The sequence below is a fragment of the Nannospalax galili genome, unplaced genomic scaffold (genome assembly GCF_000622305.1).
Source record: "Nannospalax galili isolate Female #2095 unplaced genomic scaffold, S.galili_v1.0 scaffold911, whole genome shotgun sequence".
NCBI classification, from domain to species: domain Eukaryota; kingdom Metazoa; phylum Chordata; class Mammalia; order Rodentia; family Spalacidae; genus Nannospalax; species Nannospalax galili.
This window is the reverse complement of record NW_008329642.1, coordinates 696,869-708,958: the sequence shown is the minus strand read 5'-3', so window position 1 is coordinate 708,958 and position 12,090 is coordinate 696,869. Positions and strand designations below refer to the sequence as shown.

General features: G+C 44.8%; 2 protein-coding genes across 2 annotated transcripts in view; one reads left to right on the top strand and one right to left on the bottom strand.

Moving 5' to 3' along the window:
* The first annotated feature begins 1,053 nt into the window (after positions 1-1,053).
* Pop5 (POP5 homolog, ribonuclease P/MRP subunit) lies at positions 1,054-4,173 on the top strand. Its single transcript, XM_008840629.3, has 5 exons — positions 1,054-1,164; positions 1,248-1,390; positions 2,537-2,686; positions 2,855-2,938; positions 3,038-4,173. Exons 1-5 carry the CDS (start codon positions 1,145-1,147, stop codon positions 3,154-3,156), a joined length of 516 nt encoding a protein of 171 aa, XP_008838851.1. The 5' UTR covers positions 1,054-1,144; the 3' UTR covers positions 3,157-4,173.
* Positions 4,174-4,668: 495 nt separating this feature from the next.
* Rnf10 (ring finger protein 10) overlaps positions 4,669-12,090 on the bottom strand; it is a 59,331-nt gene continuing 51,909 nt past the window's right edge. Inside the window, exons 14-17 of the mRNA XM_008840618.3 lie at positions 9,356-9,456; positions 6,651-6,708; positions 6,223-6,381; positions 4,669-5,673 (exon numbers count right to left, since the gene is read on the bottom strand). Of these exons, the coding sequence (XP_008838840.1) occupies positions 5,597-5,673; positions 6,223-6,381; positions 6,651-6,708; positions 9,356-9,456 (395 nt within the window). The 3' untranslated portion in view covers positions 4,669-5,596. The remainder of the gene's footprint in view (positions 5,674-6,222; positions 6,382-6,650; positions 6,709-9,355; positions 9,457-12,090) is intronic.

Below are 12,090 nucleotides of genomic sequence, written 5' to 3'. Positions count from 1 at the left end.
ATATAAATGTAATTTCAATTGTAATTGGAAAAATATTCTAAATCATCAAGACCTAGCTACAAGGCCAGGTAACAAAAAACTGGGTTTAATCAAACAGCTTATGTGTCATGAAGGGGGTGCTGACCAACTTAGTGATCCATCCAAACACTGCAATACTAAAAAGATAAGCAACTGACTTGAAAATAGAGTCCAGCAAAAGCCTTACAACTATCTTATTTTTAAAATGTAGTAAAATATTTACATAAAGAACAGGCAAAAATCTATCCTGACGGAAGTCAGGACAGCGGCCACTCAAGGTTAAGGGCTTTGGGAAGAAAACTTGGAAACTTCCAGAGTACTGAAACACTCTCCACATCTTAGGTAGTGGTCACACAAGCATCCGCATATGTAAAAATTCATTGAGTGCTGGGTGCACACACCCTTGGTTTCAGACAGGAGGCAGAGGCAGGCAGATCTCTGAGTTCAAGGCCAGCCTGGTCTACAAGGGGAGTTCCAGCCCAGCCAGGGCTACATCTTTTAAAAGCTAATTCAAATGAAGCAAGTATGATGGTGCACGCCTGTAATCCCAGCGCTGGGGAGGCTGAGGCAGGATTGCTGCCCGCTCCAGGCCAGCCCGAGTTACCGTGAGAGCGTTTCAAAAAACAATCACACACAGGGCTGGCGATGGCTCAGCGGTCAACAACTCTGTATGCGTGAGTGCACTTGCATACAAGCAGGCAAAACACTCATACACACAAAATAAAAATAAACAGAAAATTTCAAAAATATTTGGCTGTAAGGAGGCGGGGGAGGGGGAAAATAGCCTTAACCTTAAAGACCCGACAATCCTGCAATCCTGGACTTTGTTGTGCAGAACTGGTCTCCAAAGTCCCACCGTCCAAAGTGGGTAGAGAGTGCTAAGCGAACACCTAATTAGCGCACGGTCCAAGGACTAAGGACTGCAGAGCTGCGGCGGCGGGTTAAACTCCCTCAGGGCTACCTAACTTGCCCAGCAGACCCGCCCGGCAAGCGCCCCGCCCATGCCACCGGAACGCATGCGCAGATCCACACCGGGAAGCGGGGCGACGCACAAACCCTGCCTCCTGCCCATTGGCTGCGGGGCCAACCTCCGGTCCACAAAGCCTCCTCTAGCGCGGAGGCCGCCATGGTGCGCTTCAAGCACAGGCAAGCGGCCCCTTCCGGCCCCCACCTCCAGAACAGCGACCCCGCGCCCCCCGCCCCAGCTCATTGCCCTCCGTCCTCCGCAGGTACCTGCTCTGTGAATTGGTGTCCGACGACCCGCGCTGCCGCCTGAGCCTGGACGACCGCATGCTGGGCGGCCTGGTGCGGGATGCGATTGCCCGTGTGCATGGGACCTTCGGCGCCGCCGCCTGCTCGGTGGGGTTTGCAGGTGCGAGGGCGCCTTGGGACCCGCGGAGGGCAGGGTTGGGCGGGGGCGGGGGGGCCCAGGCCGGTGTTTGTATGATAGGGCGGATATTAGAAAAGCACCCGAAACCGAGGTCAAGTCTAAAATGAGCAGAAACTGAAGGAGCCCCAAAGTAAAAAGAGGGCTAGCAATGTAGCTCAGTGGTGGAGCACTGTCAGGTGAGCACAAGGCCTAGGTTGAGCACCCAGCTCCAGGAAGAAATTAACATCCATATTATTGGCAAGTTTGAATTTAATAGGATAATTGAGGGAGGAAAGCCATGTAAAATTCCAAGTGAGCTACATTTGACGGTCTCCTTATCTCACTGCAAAGTATCAAATTTATCCCTTGAAAACCAGCCTTGCAGAGGAATTGGTATATAGAAACATGGGATGAACTCAGAAGCCATTTTCCTCTCAATACCACCTTTTTTTGTTTTACCATAGGCTCAAACTTGAATCCTGAAGAATTAAACACATAAACAAAGCTCTTTGAGTGTGAGCGAGCCAACTACCAAGAACCTACAAACCATTTGTAGTAAAACCATTTTTTCAGTCAAGGATTTTTTTTCTTTCCCCTGCTGAGTTTAGCTGGAGGCTCCTTTATCTCCTCATTTACTGGAGTAAATAGTCAGTGACTAGGAGAATATTTTTAATTCTAAATTCACTGGGTTGAGTGGTGTATGAGATACTGTCCCTTTAGCCAGGTGTGGTGAAGCATGCCTTTAACCTCAGCACTTGGGAGGCAGAGGGAGGTAGATCTCTCTGACATAGAGGCCAGCTTGGTCTACATAGCTAGTTCCAAGCCAGCTAGGGTGAGATCCTGTCTCAAAAAATAAAAAACATACTAGCCCCCCTCCCCCCCTTTTGAGACATGGTCTCCCTGTAGTCCCAGCTGGCCTAGAACTATGTAGACCAGGCTGGCCTTATCAGAGATCCACCTGCCTCTGCCTCCTGAGTTTGGGATTAAAGGCGTGCCCCACGTCAGGCAATAATGACCCTTGACATAAAGGTTTATCCTAAAGTTTAATTCCTTACAGGACTCTTTAGTCAGTGAGGCATCTTCCCACTTGCCCAGCCCAGTCTTGCACATAGTACACTTTTTTCCGTTTCTTTTTCCTTCCTGCCATAGTTCGCTACCTCAATGCCTATACTGGAATAGTGCTACTTAGATGCCGAAAGGACTTCTACCAGCTTGTGTGGTCAGCTCTGCCTTTCATCACGTATTTGGAGAACAAAGGACACCGTTATCCTTGTTTTTTCAACACATTACACGTGGGAGGTAGGAATGGTACCAGGTGGTATGGGGACTGGTTTCTGTGACGGTCCAGAACTCAATCCTGATGGGTGGGTGGGTTTTCCTCCTATCCCACTGAGAACAAGCTCCACCACCCTCAGCTCTGAAATGAACTTTTCACAAGGTATTGACCACAAAAGCTTCATGTGCCAGGTACAATTAGAACCTGTCAGAAGTTCCTGATTCAGTACAACAGGAGACAGCTGCTCATCTTGTTGCAGAACTGCACTGATGAAGGTAAGCAATTCGAGGCTGGAGAGCAAGCAGTGGTTATGGCTCAGTGAAGTAAGAGACCACTCAGGACATCTTTCTCTCCTGCTGTATGCCTTCTTCCAGGAGAGCGAGAGGCTATCAAGAAGTCTGTCTGTAGAAGCTGTTTGTTGGAGGAAGAGTCTGCTGAGGAGGAACTTTCAGACAGTGCTGGTGAGGAGTTTGCTGAAGCAGTGAACTGCTAGCCACAGAGCAGGCCACCCTGTGCCCTGGCCCACTTGTAGGAACAGGACGTTGCAAGAAGTGGCCACAGTATCTTCCACAGCTCTCCAGACTGAGTAACCATGCAGAGGCCAGGTGACCAGCTTGAAATGAAGGATTTGCTTAAAACAGGTGAAGCTGCCCTTACCTGCTGCCCTGGTGAAGTGGCTCTGCAGCTTGTGAAGGCTCTGTCCAGATTTGTGTCTAATTGCTTAGCTAAGAAGGTTGAATAAATATATTTGGCTTCCATAAGCAATTTAACATACCCAAATCACCAAAGGGCTTAGGGGTTCATGCTTGGCTAATTCTCCCCCTCTACAGTGCTGGCCTCGATGAGAAGACTGGCTCCCTGTGTGGTACTAGAGGTACTACTCCACCTTTCACCCAAGTTCCTGTACCCCCCAGCTGCCAAGGCTGACTTCTAAGTGTAAGTCGCACAGAAGTACTAGTGAGCGGACAGCCAACTAAACTTGCATAAATATAGAGCAGATCTCAGTACTGCTGCAGAGTACTGCAAGTACCAGATTCCCTAGCTGAGGCTTAGGTGTCTTGACAAGAACTGCAGCTTTCAGTTGGTCCACTGTGTACACATGTGATCCTCAGCACTTGGGAGGCTGGGGCAGGAGGGTAGAGCTCCAGACCAGCCTGGGCTACATAGCAAGATACATTCTGAAAAAAACAATGCAGCTTTTGTAAGGGAGGTAGGGGTGATGTTACTTGGCCACACAGCTCTGAACTGCTACCCACTTCAGCTAACTTTCTGCAGTTCCCCTCTGCCTGTGGCCTACCCTGAAGCCAAGTGACATCCCCACACTCACAGGAATTAAGAGGGACAAGATGCTTATGATCAGGATTGGTCTGCTACCTCTTTTTTTTGTCACAGGATCTTCCTGTACCTGACTGGCCTGGAACTATGTCGACCAGGCTAGCCTTGATCTCAGAGATTCACCTGCCTGAGTGATAGGATTAAAGGCATGTACCACTATGCCTGGCTTCTAATGACATTAAAAAAAATATTTTATGTGTATAGGCGAACCCATATGTGCAATGCCCATGGAGGCCAGAAGAGGGTGTTGGATCCCCTAGAAATGGAGTTAAGTATGGTTGTGAGCCACCATGTGGGTGCTGGTCTTCTGCAAGAGCAGACAGTGCTCTGAGCTGCTGAGCCATCATCTCTCCAGCCCCCCTAATGACATTTTTAGAATCTGTTTATTAATGGAAGGTGGCAACTCCAAAGTCCTTTATATGTGTTCCATAGACATTTATGTCTTTTGTTGCAATATGCCCCTATCTTAGTACTGGAATGCCCTCCATTTACCCAACAGAGTAAGAGAGTTCCTGACTCAGGATTTCCCCAGAATGGCAGGTTAAAGCTAAGTCCAGGTTTATGCCAGACAGCAGAGATGTCAGTCCATGATAGAACTGCTCAAGTCCATGGTAGCTAGGACATTAACCTAAGTCTGAGTAGCTGGCCTGAATGAACTTAACCAGAGAACTCATTTTGTGTGTAGCTGATTTATTGCAACAATCTGCTTTCATATTCTTTTACACCTAGAGGTCATTTTATTAAGCAGAAAAACAACTCGGCACTGATTCAGCTGAAGCCAACACATGAGCAAGCTGCTCTAGACAGAAGGAAGCAGCGGCAGCACTACCATCACCAGCAGCCCACCCTCACGTGTGCTACACACTCCTCTTTTACAGGGCAGGCCACCGACACTTAAAAGCTTGATCAGAGTGGTGGCAGGGCCCAAAGCTTTCTTAATGAAGGTTACAGCTTCTCCTAAAGACCTGACAAGTAGAACCCTCCCTCATATATGCAAATGCCAAGGACAGCTTAGCCTGGCCAACTGCCAGAAGAAAAACTTTAAAAGTTTTTAAATTTGCTTTTATACCCAGGCTGGCCATAACAGTGAACTCAACAGTGATCTGCCACACCCAGTCGGTAAATTTCTACTTAAGCCATTTCTTTGACAAGGAGACTTGAATAGGGAAGATTCAACTTTTTTTAATGTGTTTTTGAGAAACAGCTGTTAAGAGTTGTGCTCACAGGCCATAACCGGACACAGGACACTGGGTGGAAGGAACATGGCTGTGCCACTGGTTTGGGCTGCTCCAAAGGACTTGAGAGGATTAGGCAAACTCACTGTGGGTTGTGAAAATTAGTAATATGAATCAAAGAGACTAATCTGGCAAATGAACTATACCTTGGCAGGAAGAGATCTCTTGTGAGTGTCAATACTTTATTTTGGTGTAAAGACCGGAAGCTGGAAAATACACTGTATTTAAAATTTTCTTGGTTCCCCCTTCACATTGTGGAACCCCACCCCCACCCCAAGCTAATCAATCTGTTCAAAATTATAGCAGCAAAACAAAAGCACAGAAAAGAAAACCAGATGGAGAAGGTGGCCTGGGCGAGTAGTGTCACTTGGTGTGGACGACTGAGGTACTGAACAGGAGCTTCTGTTTCTGTTTTTTCCTTTTCTTTCCTCCTCTCTCTTCTAAAGGAAAATAGAGAGCTCAGTTTGCAGTGCCATTCCCTTGTCTCCTAGCCTCCTCACTGTCAAAGTGTAAATTGGACTGCCTGGATGCAAATATAAGACCTACATACAAGACCTAGACTTACATCTCAGTCTTTGTTCTGTGACTTGAGTTATGCTAGGGATGGGTGGGTGGATGGATGCAAATAGCAGGCATGTACATAAATGTGTCAGTCTTCTGAGCACTGGAATCAGGGTGGGCACTGAGGCTAACCAGGAGCCACCTACCAACTCAAGATTCTGAAGGGTAGGAAGGATCCACTTTACTGTGTCTTGGAAGAAAAAATCAGAGTTCCTCAGAATTTCACTTTTGGGCCTTAAGAATTAACTAGGTGAAAAAGGAAGTCCCACCTGACATTTGTGGACACTTAAATATCTTGAAGGCAAGAGACCTAGAGGCTCAAGAGACTGACCCATCAGTACTATCTGCCACTGATGCAGGTGGGAAGGGCACCGCTCGTGTGCTGAGTCTGAACCCCTATGCTGAGCACTCCAGTTCCTTGTCCTTACCAGAGAGGGAATCTGAAGTAGCTGGTGTGTCCAATTTCATGAAGGCTGCTTCAATAGCTTGGCTGAAGGAATTCTGGAAACTGGGCACAGGAACACGGTCTGAGTTATCACTCTCCCCATCGCTGTCCACAGGAGCAGGAGGAACTAAGCTGTTCTCATCTGAAAAACAAAAGTGTGCCAGGCGTGGTAGCACATGCCTTTAATCCCAGCACGCCACTTTAGAGGTACAGGCAGGCGGATCTCTGTGAGATCAAGGCCAGCCTGTCTACATAGTTCCAGGCCAGGCCAGCTGGTGCTACAGGGAGACCCTGTCTCAAAAAACAAAACAAGACAAAAAAAACCCATGAGTGTTAAAATTCTAGAAATTCTAGGGGCTTTTATTGAAAGGGCCAGGCCAAACTTACTCTTTACCACCCGGCCCTCCTCACCTTTCTTTGGAGCAGTTTTAGGCCACACATCTGCCTTTGCTTTTCCAACCCTCAGCATCTGCCAGAGAAAGAATTTAAGTATCAGATCAAATGTCTTTTCCAGGTGCCTACCTTGACGCTAACTTTTGACAAGACTGTCAGACACTCCCCCTAGTTTCAGTCATCTTTTCTGTTAACCAGTGCAACAACAGTGCACCCCAGAGCAGAAAAGCCCCAAAGGGTTTCATTCCTTAGGAATTAGGTAAAGAACACTTGGTTGCATAAGGCAGCAGGATCACCTACAAGTTCAAAGCCAGCCAGGGCTACATAGTGAGTTCTAGTCTAGCCTGAGCTATACAGTAAGACTTCATCACATGAAACAAAAATACCTTTGAATTTAAAAACAAACTGTATGGCTAAGCTTTAGTTATTTAATGCTGTGAAAGCTGAAATAGCCCAATAGCACTTTTCGACCTTTTGCCTACTTTGCCAACCTCTTCCTCATTCTCTTCTGGATACAGCCAGAGGCCAGTACATTTCTGTTAATTACAGTCAATCAGAACAATCTTTGCCCTTGTGGACCTGTTCATTTCACCTGGCCAATGTCAGCTCTCTATGTAATTTATAATGGTATTTTCTCTGTGTTGGTTTTTATTGTAGCCCAGGCTGAACTTGAACTGGTGATCCTCCTGACTCAGTCTCCCAAATGTAGAGACTATAGACATGAACCACCTCACTGGGTTCAGGATCTGCTCTGTTCCTACAAAAATATGGAGACAACCCCCCTGGAACCTCTCATGGGTTTCAAGCAGGGACTATTCAAGATGAGTTCAATTGACAAATGTCAGTTTTGAGTAACTTTTGTTTTGGATAGGGGGTAACACTTTTGAGAGAGGTTGGTCATCAACTCCCTATTCTGCCTCTACCTCCTAAACGCTGGTATTTCAAAGATGAGCTTAAATAACCTTTTACTATGTTTTACTTTGGTGACTTCCGAGATTCCTATGATTTTTAAGTCTAAAATACTTTATAACATCTGCATCCACTTCAAAAAATAGTGCTAAGGATCCGAATTCTTATTCTTGAAATACAATTAAAATTCATTGGGGCTGGAGAGATGACTCAATGGTTAAGAACACTGTTCTTGCAGAAGACCCTGGTTTGAATCCCAGCACCCACATGGCAGCTAACAACTGTCCATAACTCCAGTCCCAGGGGATTCGACAGCCTCTTCTGACCTCCACCGGCATTGCACAACACGGGTGCACTTACCTACAGGAAAGCAATACATGCATATACATAAAATTAAAAAAAAAAAAAATTCATCATGGGACCTGGTGTGGTGATGCACATCTTTAATCCCAGCACTTGGGAGGCAGAGGCAGGTGGATCTCTGTGAGTTCAAGGCCAGCCTGGTCTACATAGTGAGTTCCAGGCCAGCTGGGGCTACTGGGAGACCCTGTCTCAAAAAAGACCAAAAGAAAAAAAAAAAACCCAACAACAACGAAAAAAACATTTTAGGTATTTAACTGCAAACTAAACAATCTACTAATGAGGAAACAATCAGACAAATACCATGGGCCAATGGTGGTACCTGACAACCTCAGTTCTCTGAATGCCGGTATGCTAAGTGTTTGATGTTTTAGAGACTAATAAAGGGATTGACATAAAGTCTGTATCTAGCTTATTGTTTTTCCCTTCTCAGAGAGGAATGGGGGCTCAGCAGTTAAAAGCCTGGCTGCTTTTGCAGAGGACCTGGGTTCAGTTCTCAGCACCCACACTGCAACTAACAACTTTCTGTAACTTCAGTTCCAGGTGATCCAAAGCCCACTTCTGGCCTCTATAGCACGGCACACCTAGGAGTACTTGATACATGCAAACAAAACTCTCATACGCAAAATTAAAATAGAAAAAATTTCAAAATTAAAAAATAATGGGACAGGCATGGTGGTGCATGCCTTTAATCCCAGTACATGGAAGGCAGAAGAAGGCAGATCTCTGTGATTTTGAGGCCAGCCTGGTCTACAAAGCAAGTTCCAAGCCAGCCATGGCTACATGGTGAGACCGTCTCAAAAAAAAAAAAAAAAAAAAAAAAAAACGCAAAAAATAACAGCACTCTCGGGAGGAAGAGGCAGGTGGAACTCTGTGAATTCAAGGCCAGCCTGGTCTATACAGTAAGTTCCAGGCCAGCTGGGGCTACGGGGAGACCCTGTCTCAAAAACAAACAACAACAAAAAAACAGTAAAGAGGAATGATTTACATTCAATCTATAAATACTACATCGGAGGTCCTAGAATCAAGGACCAGTTGAAATGAACTCATGTAGCCTCTCAGCTACAATAGTGTCTGCTTCATAAGAATCTAATGATCTTCTTAAATAATTAAAACTTGGAGTCTCCCTCAATTATTCCTGGACCCCTTTCCTGGATAAATCTTCAGAAATACCTGACTAAACCCATGAACTTTCCTCTTAAGAATGTTTCCCAGCATTACATATTTGATATACAATACAACATTGCCTCTTAAGTTTCTTTGTCACATCATCTGTCCTTAGGTACTCCTTGCTGCCTAAAGCTCAGATAGACAGGTAATTGTTCTCTACCCATTGGGTGACTCCATCTGTCTAGCTGTTTTAGGTTGAGGGTCAGCAATCCCTGGAAGTCCCCAGAAGAACAGCAGAGTTCATGTTAAGTACCCATGGGCTGCTTCACAAGCAAAGGATTTACCTGGGCAAAGGAAGGGAAGGGAGAATCTTCTTCCAGACTCCCAACGCAGAATGAGGGACTGCCCTGACTGGTAGTGGGTGACACAGGGGTCAGCAGAAAGTCTGAAAGGGAACCAGAGACCTGATTACATGAGTCAAGTTAAAAGAACTAGTATTCTCTTAAGAAATGAACCATGAAAGCCAGGCAGGGTGGGCATATGCCTATAATCCCAAAACTCAGTAGGCTAAGGCAAGAGGATGATGATCACAGGTTGGAGAGTAGCATGGAGTACATAGTGAGTTCCAGACCAACCTGGCTACAGAGTAAGAGAGCTGAGCACATCTGTATAACTGCCAACCTCCCTCCCCCATAAAACAAAAAGTAAGCCTTGATCCAAATGTTAACGCTACCCTGTTCTTATAAAGGAGTTTCTTGGTAACAATAGCATTGGAAGTCATGATGCAATCAACCTAATCCTACAGCAAAACAAACAAACAAAAAAAAACTTTTCATACGAAATGCTACACTTTCCACAAAGGCTTTCAAGCTGGGCATGGTGGCTCATGCCTGTATTCCTAGCACAATGGGAGGTTGAGGCAGGTGGATTACAAATTCAAGGAAAATATCTGGGCTACATAGCAAGACTGTCTCACAAAACAAAAAGGCAAGCTCTCAAAGATGAGACATTCTGTTACAGTCTGGGTTTTCTGTGGGTAGAAAGCTTCAAGAAAAAGTTACTCAGATGAACCTTTAGGTTCTAGCCAGAAGATGTCTATGACCTGGAAGTGTTCAGTAAGGATTCAAGACATCAAAAAGATGCAGCATAAATTTGAAGTCTTTCTCCCAAGACTCCTAGGGAGTATTAGATCCTTTCTTATATATAACTGAACACATCCCACACATCAGTCTATCTACTTCCCTGGGTACTGCTAGGCAAGAGGCCTAGTCTCTTTCCACACTCATCCAAGGCTATTCAGTGTTTTTATTCCTGGGACCACCCAACTTCTTGTCTAAATACATCAGAAGCCTAGTCTTGCAAAAACACTAACAGGTGAAAACTCAATTTTTACCCCACAATTACCCAATGTTTCACAGCATCCTTCACGCAGCAGCTTCTGTCTCAAGTTAAGTGGAAAAGCACCATGGCTAGACAGTTGTCAAAGAACCAAGTTCTAGCCCCAGTTCTGCCATTAAGTACTTGGACATTATTGGTTTCAGGTTCCCAGTCTATGATGTGATAGACATAAGAGTTCTAAATATATGAATCTTGGAATTTTGTTAAAAATGCCTGGTGGGAAAGCTCTCAAGGATCAAAAATTACTTGCCAGATAAATGGTCAGAAAAGAACGTTCTAAGTCATAGTCAATAACTCAAGTGTTACATTTCATAGTACAATACATTCTCTAGAAGAAAAAAGTATACATATGTAAACATTTTTTAACAAAGGGCAAAGATATCTTAGAAAAACTTCTCAATCCTAAACCTTCCTTAAACAGGAACATTATTACCAGTTTGGAAAATACCTGCCCCAACATTACTGTATCCATTTAGATATATAAAGCCACAATGAAACCCTTTGTTTTGTGATAATTTTTGTTTTTATTTTTTAATCCTTCACAAAAGATGCTTGTTCTTTTTATCTTCCCATTAGTTCATGAAGACAGCCAGTTCTTTGTTTAGTTAAGATGAAGTACTTCATAACATAAATGTAGTAATTTATACTGTTCATTCTGTAGGCTGTTTCCTTTTTGCTATTTACAAATAACATTACAATAAAATGACATAACAAAGATGCTCACACATAAAAGTTAGAAATAAAACATCTAGACCAGGCTTCGTGAGGAGGTGCATGCCTGTAATCCCAGTAATTTGTGAGACTGGGGTTGAAGTTTAAGACCTTCCTGGCTACAGAGTTAAGATCAAGGCAAACGGGGGCTACCTGAATAATTCTAGGCCAACTTGAGCTACCAAGCAAGACCTTGTCTTAAAAACAAAACAAGAGACAGCCTTAGAGGATGGGTTCGGACCTCCATCAGTGTAGCGGCTCTGATCTCAGCAGACCGCCAGGGAGTGCTGAGTTCTGGCCTCCCTCAGAGGCAGAGGGCCTGATAACACAGAGGACTGCCTGAGAGCCCCCGGATCCTGCCTCCACATAGTGGTCCTTTTAATGAGATAATGCTATACAACAATCCCTTCTGCATGAAATAACTACCATCATCATGACTTCAGCTGAGCCTGATCACTAAGCATCGTCACAGTTGGACTTGTTGACAGTTGTGCTCATTCATTAAAGGAGGGCCAAGCAGGGTCACTGGACCCACACTAGAGTATCCACTCTTCCCAGCCAACTGTATGTAATTTGACCCTAATCACACAGGCCTCCTGGATTTGGGGAGGGCTAAAATATACAATCTGCAGAAGGCTAGGAAGAGATGGCATGACCCATGGTGGGTGAAGGCTATCCAGTGTGGCTAACCTCAGGTCATATACCTCAGTAACCCCGAGTTATCTTGGTAGGTAAGGCCAATAAATTCATTGGTTCTACATTAAAACTTTAATGAAACATTGGCTTGATGCTAGAACCTTAAAAGGGAATAAGCATTGCTTAGCATCCCCAGGAAAAGAAGTTTCACAACCGAAGGGAAATTTTTTGTTAATGGTAGTATGTCTCATAATCATTTTTTAAAAAAGAAAATGAGAATGTAAAAGATGTTAAAAGGACATGGGGATGGAGATATTTTCCAAAATAAAAAAAT

Excerpts from the sequence above, each read along its gene's own strand:
- Pop5 (XM_008840629.3), top strand. The coding sequence starts at position 1,145 with ATGGTGCGCTTCAAGCACAG. Across the intron at positions 1,165-1,247 it reads ATGGTGCGCTTCAAGCACAG|GTACCTGCTCTGTGAATTGG; the intron begins GCAAGCGGCCCC and ends CGTCCTCCGCAG. Across the intron at positions 1,391-2,536 it reads CTGCTCGGTGGGGTTTGCAG|TTCGCTACCTCAATGCCTAT; the intron begins GTGCGAGGGCGC and ends TTCCTGCCATAG.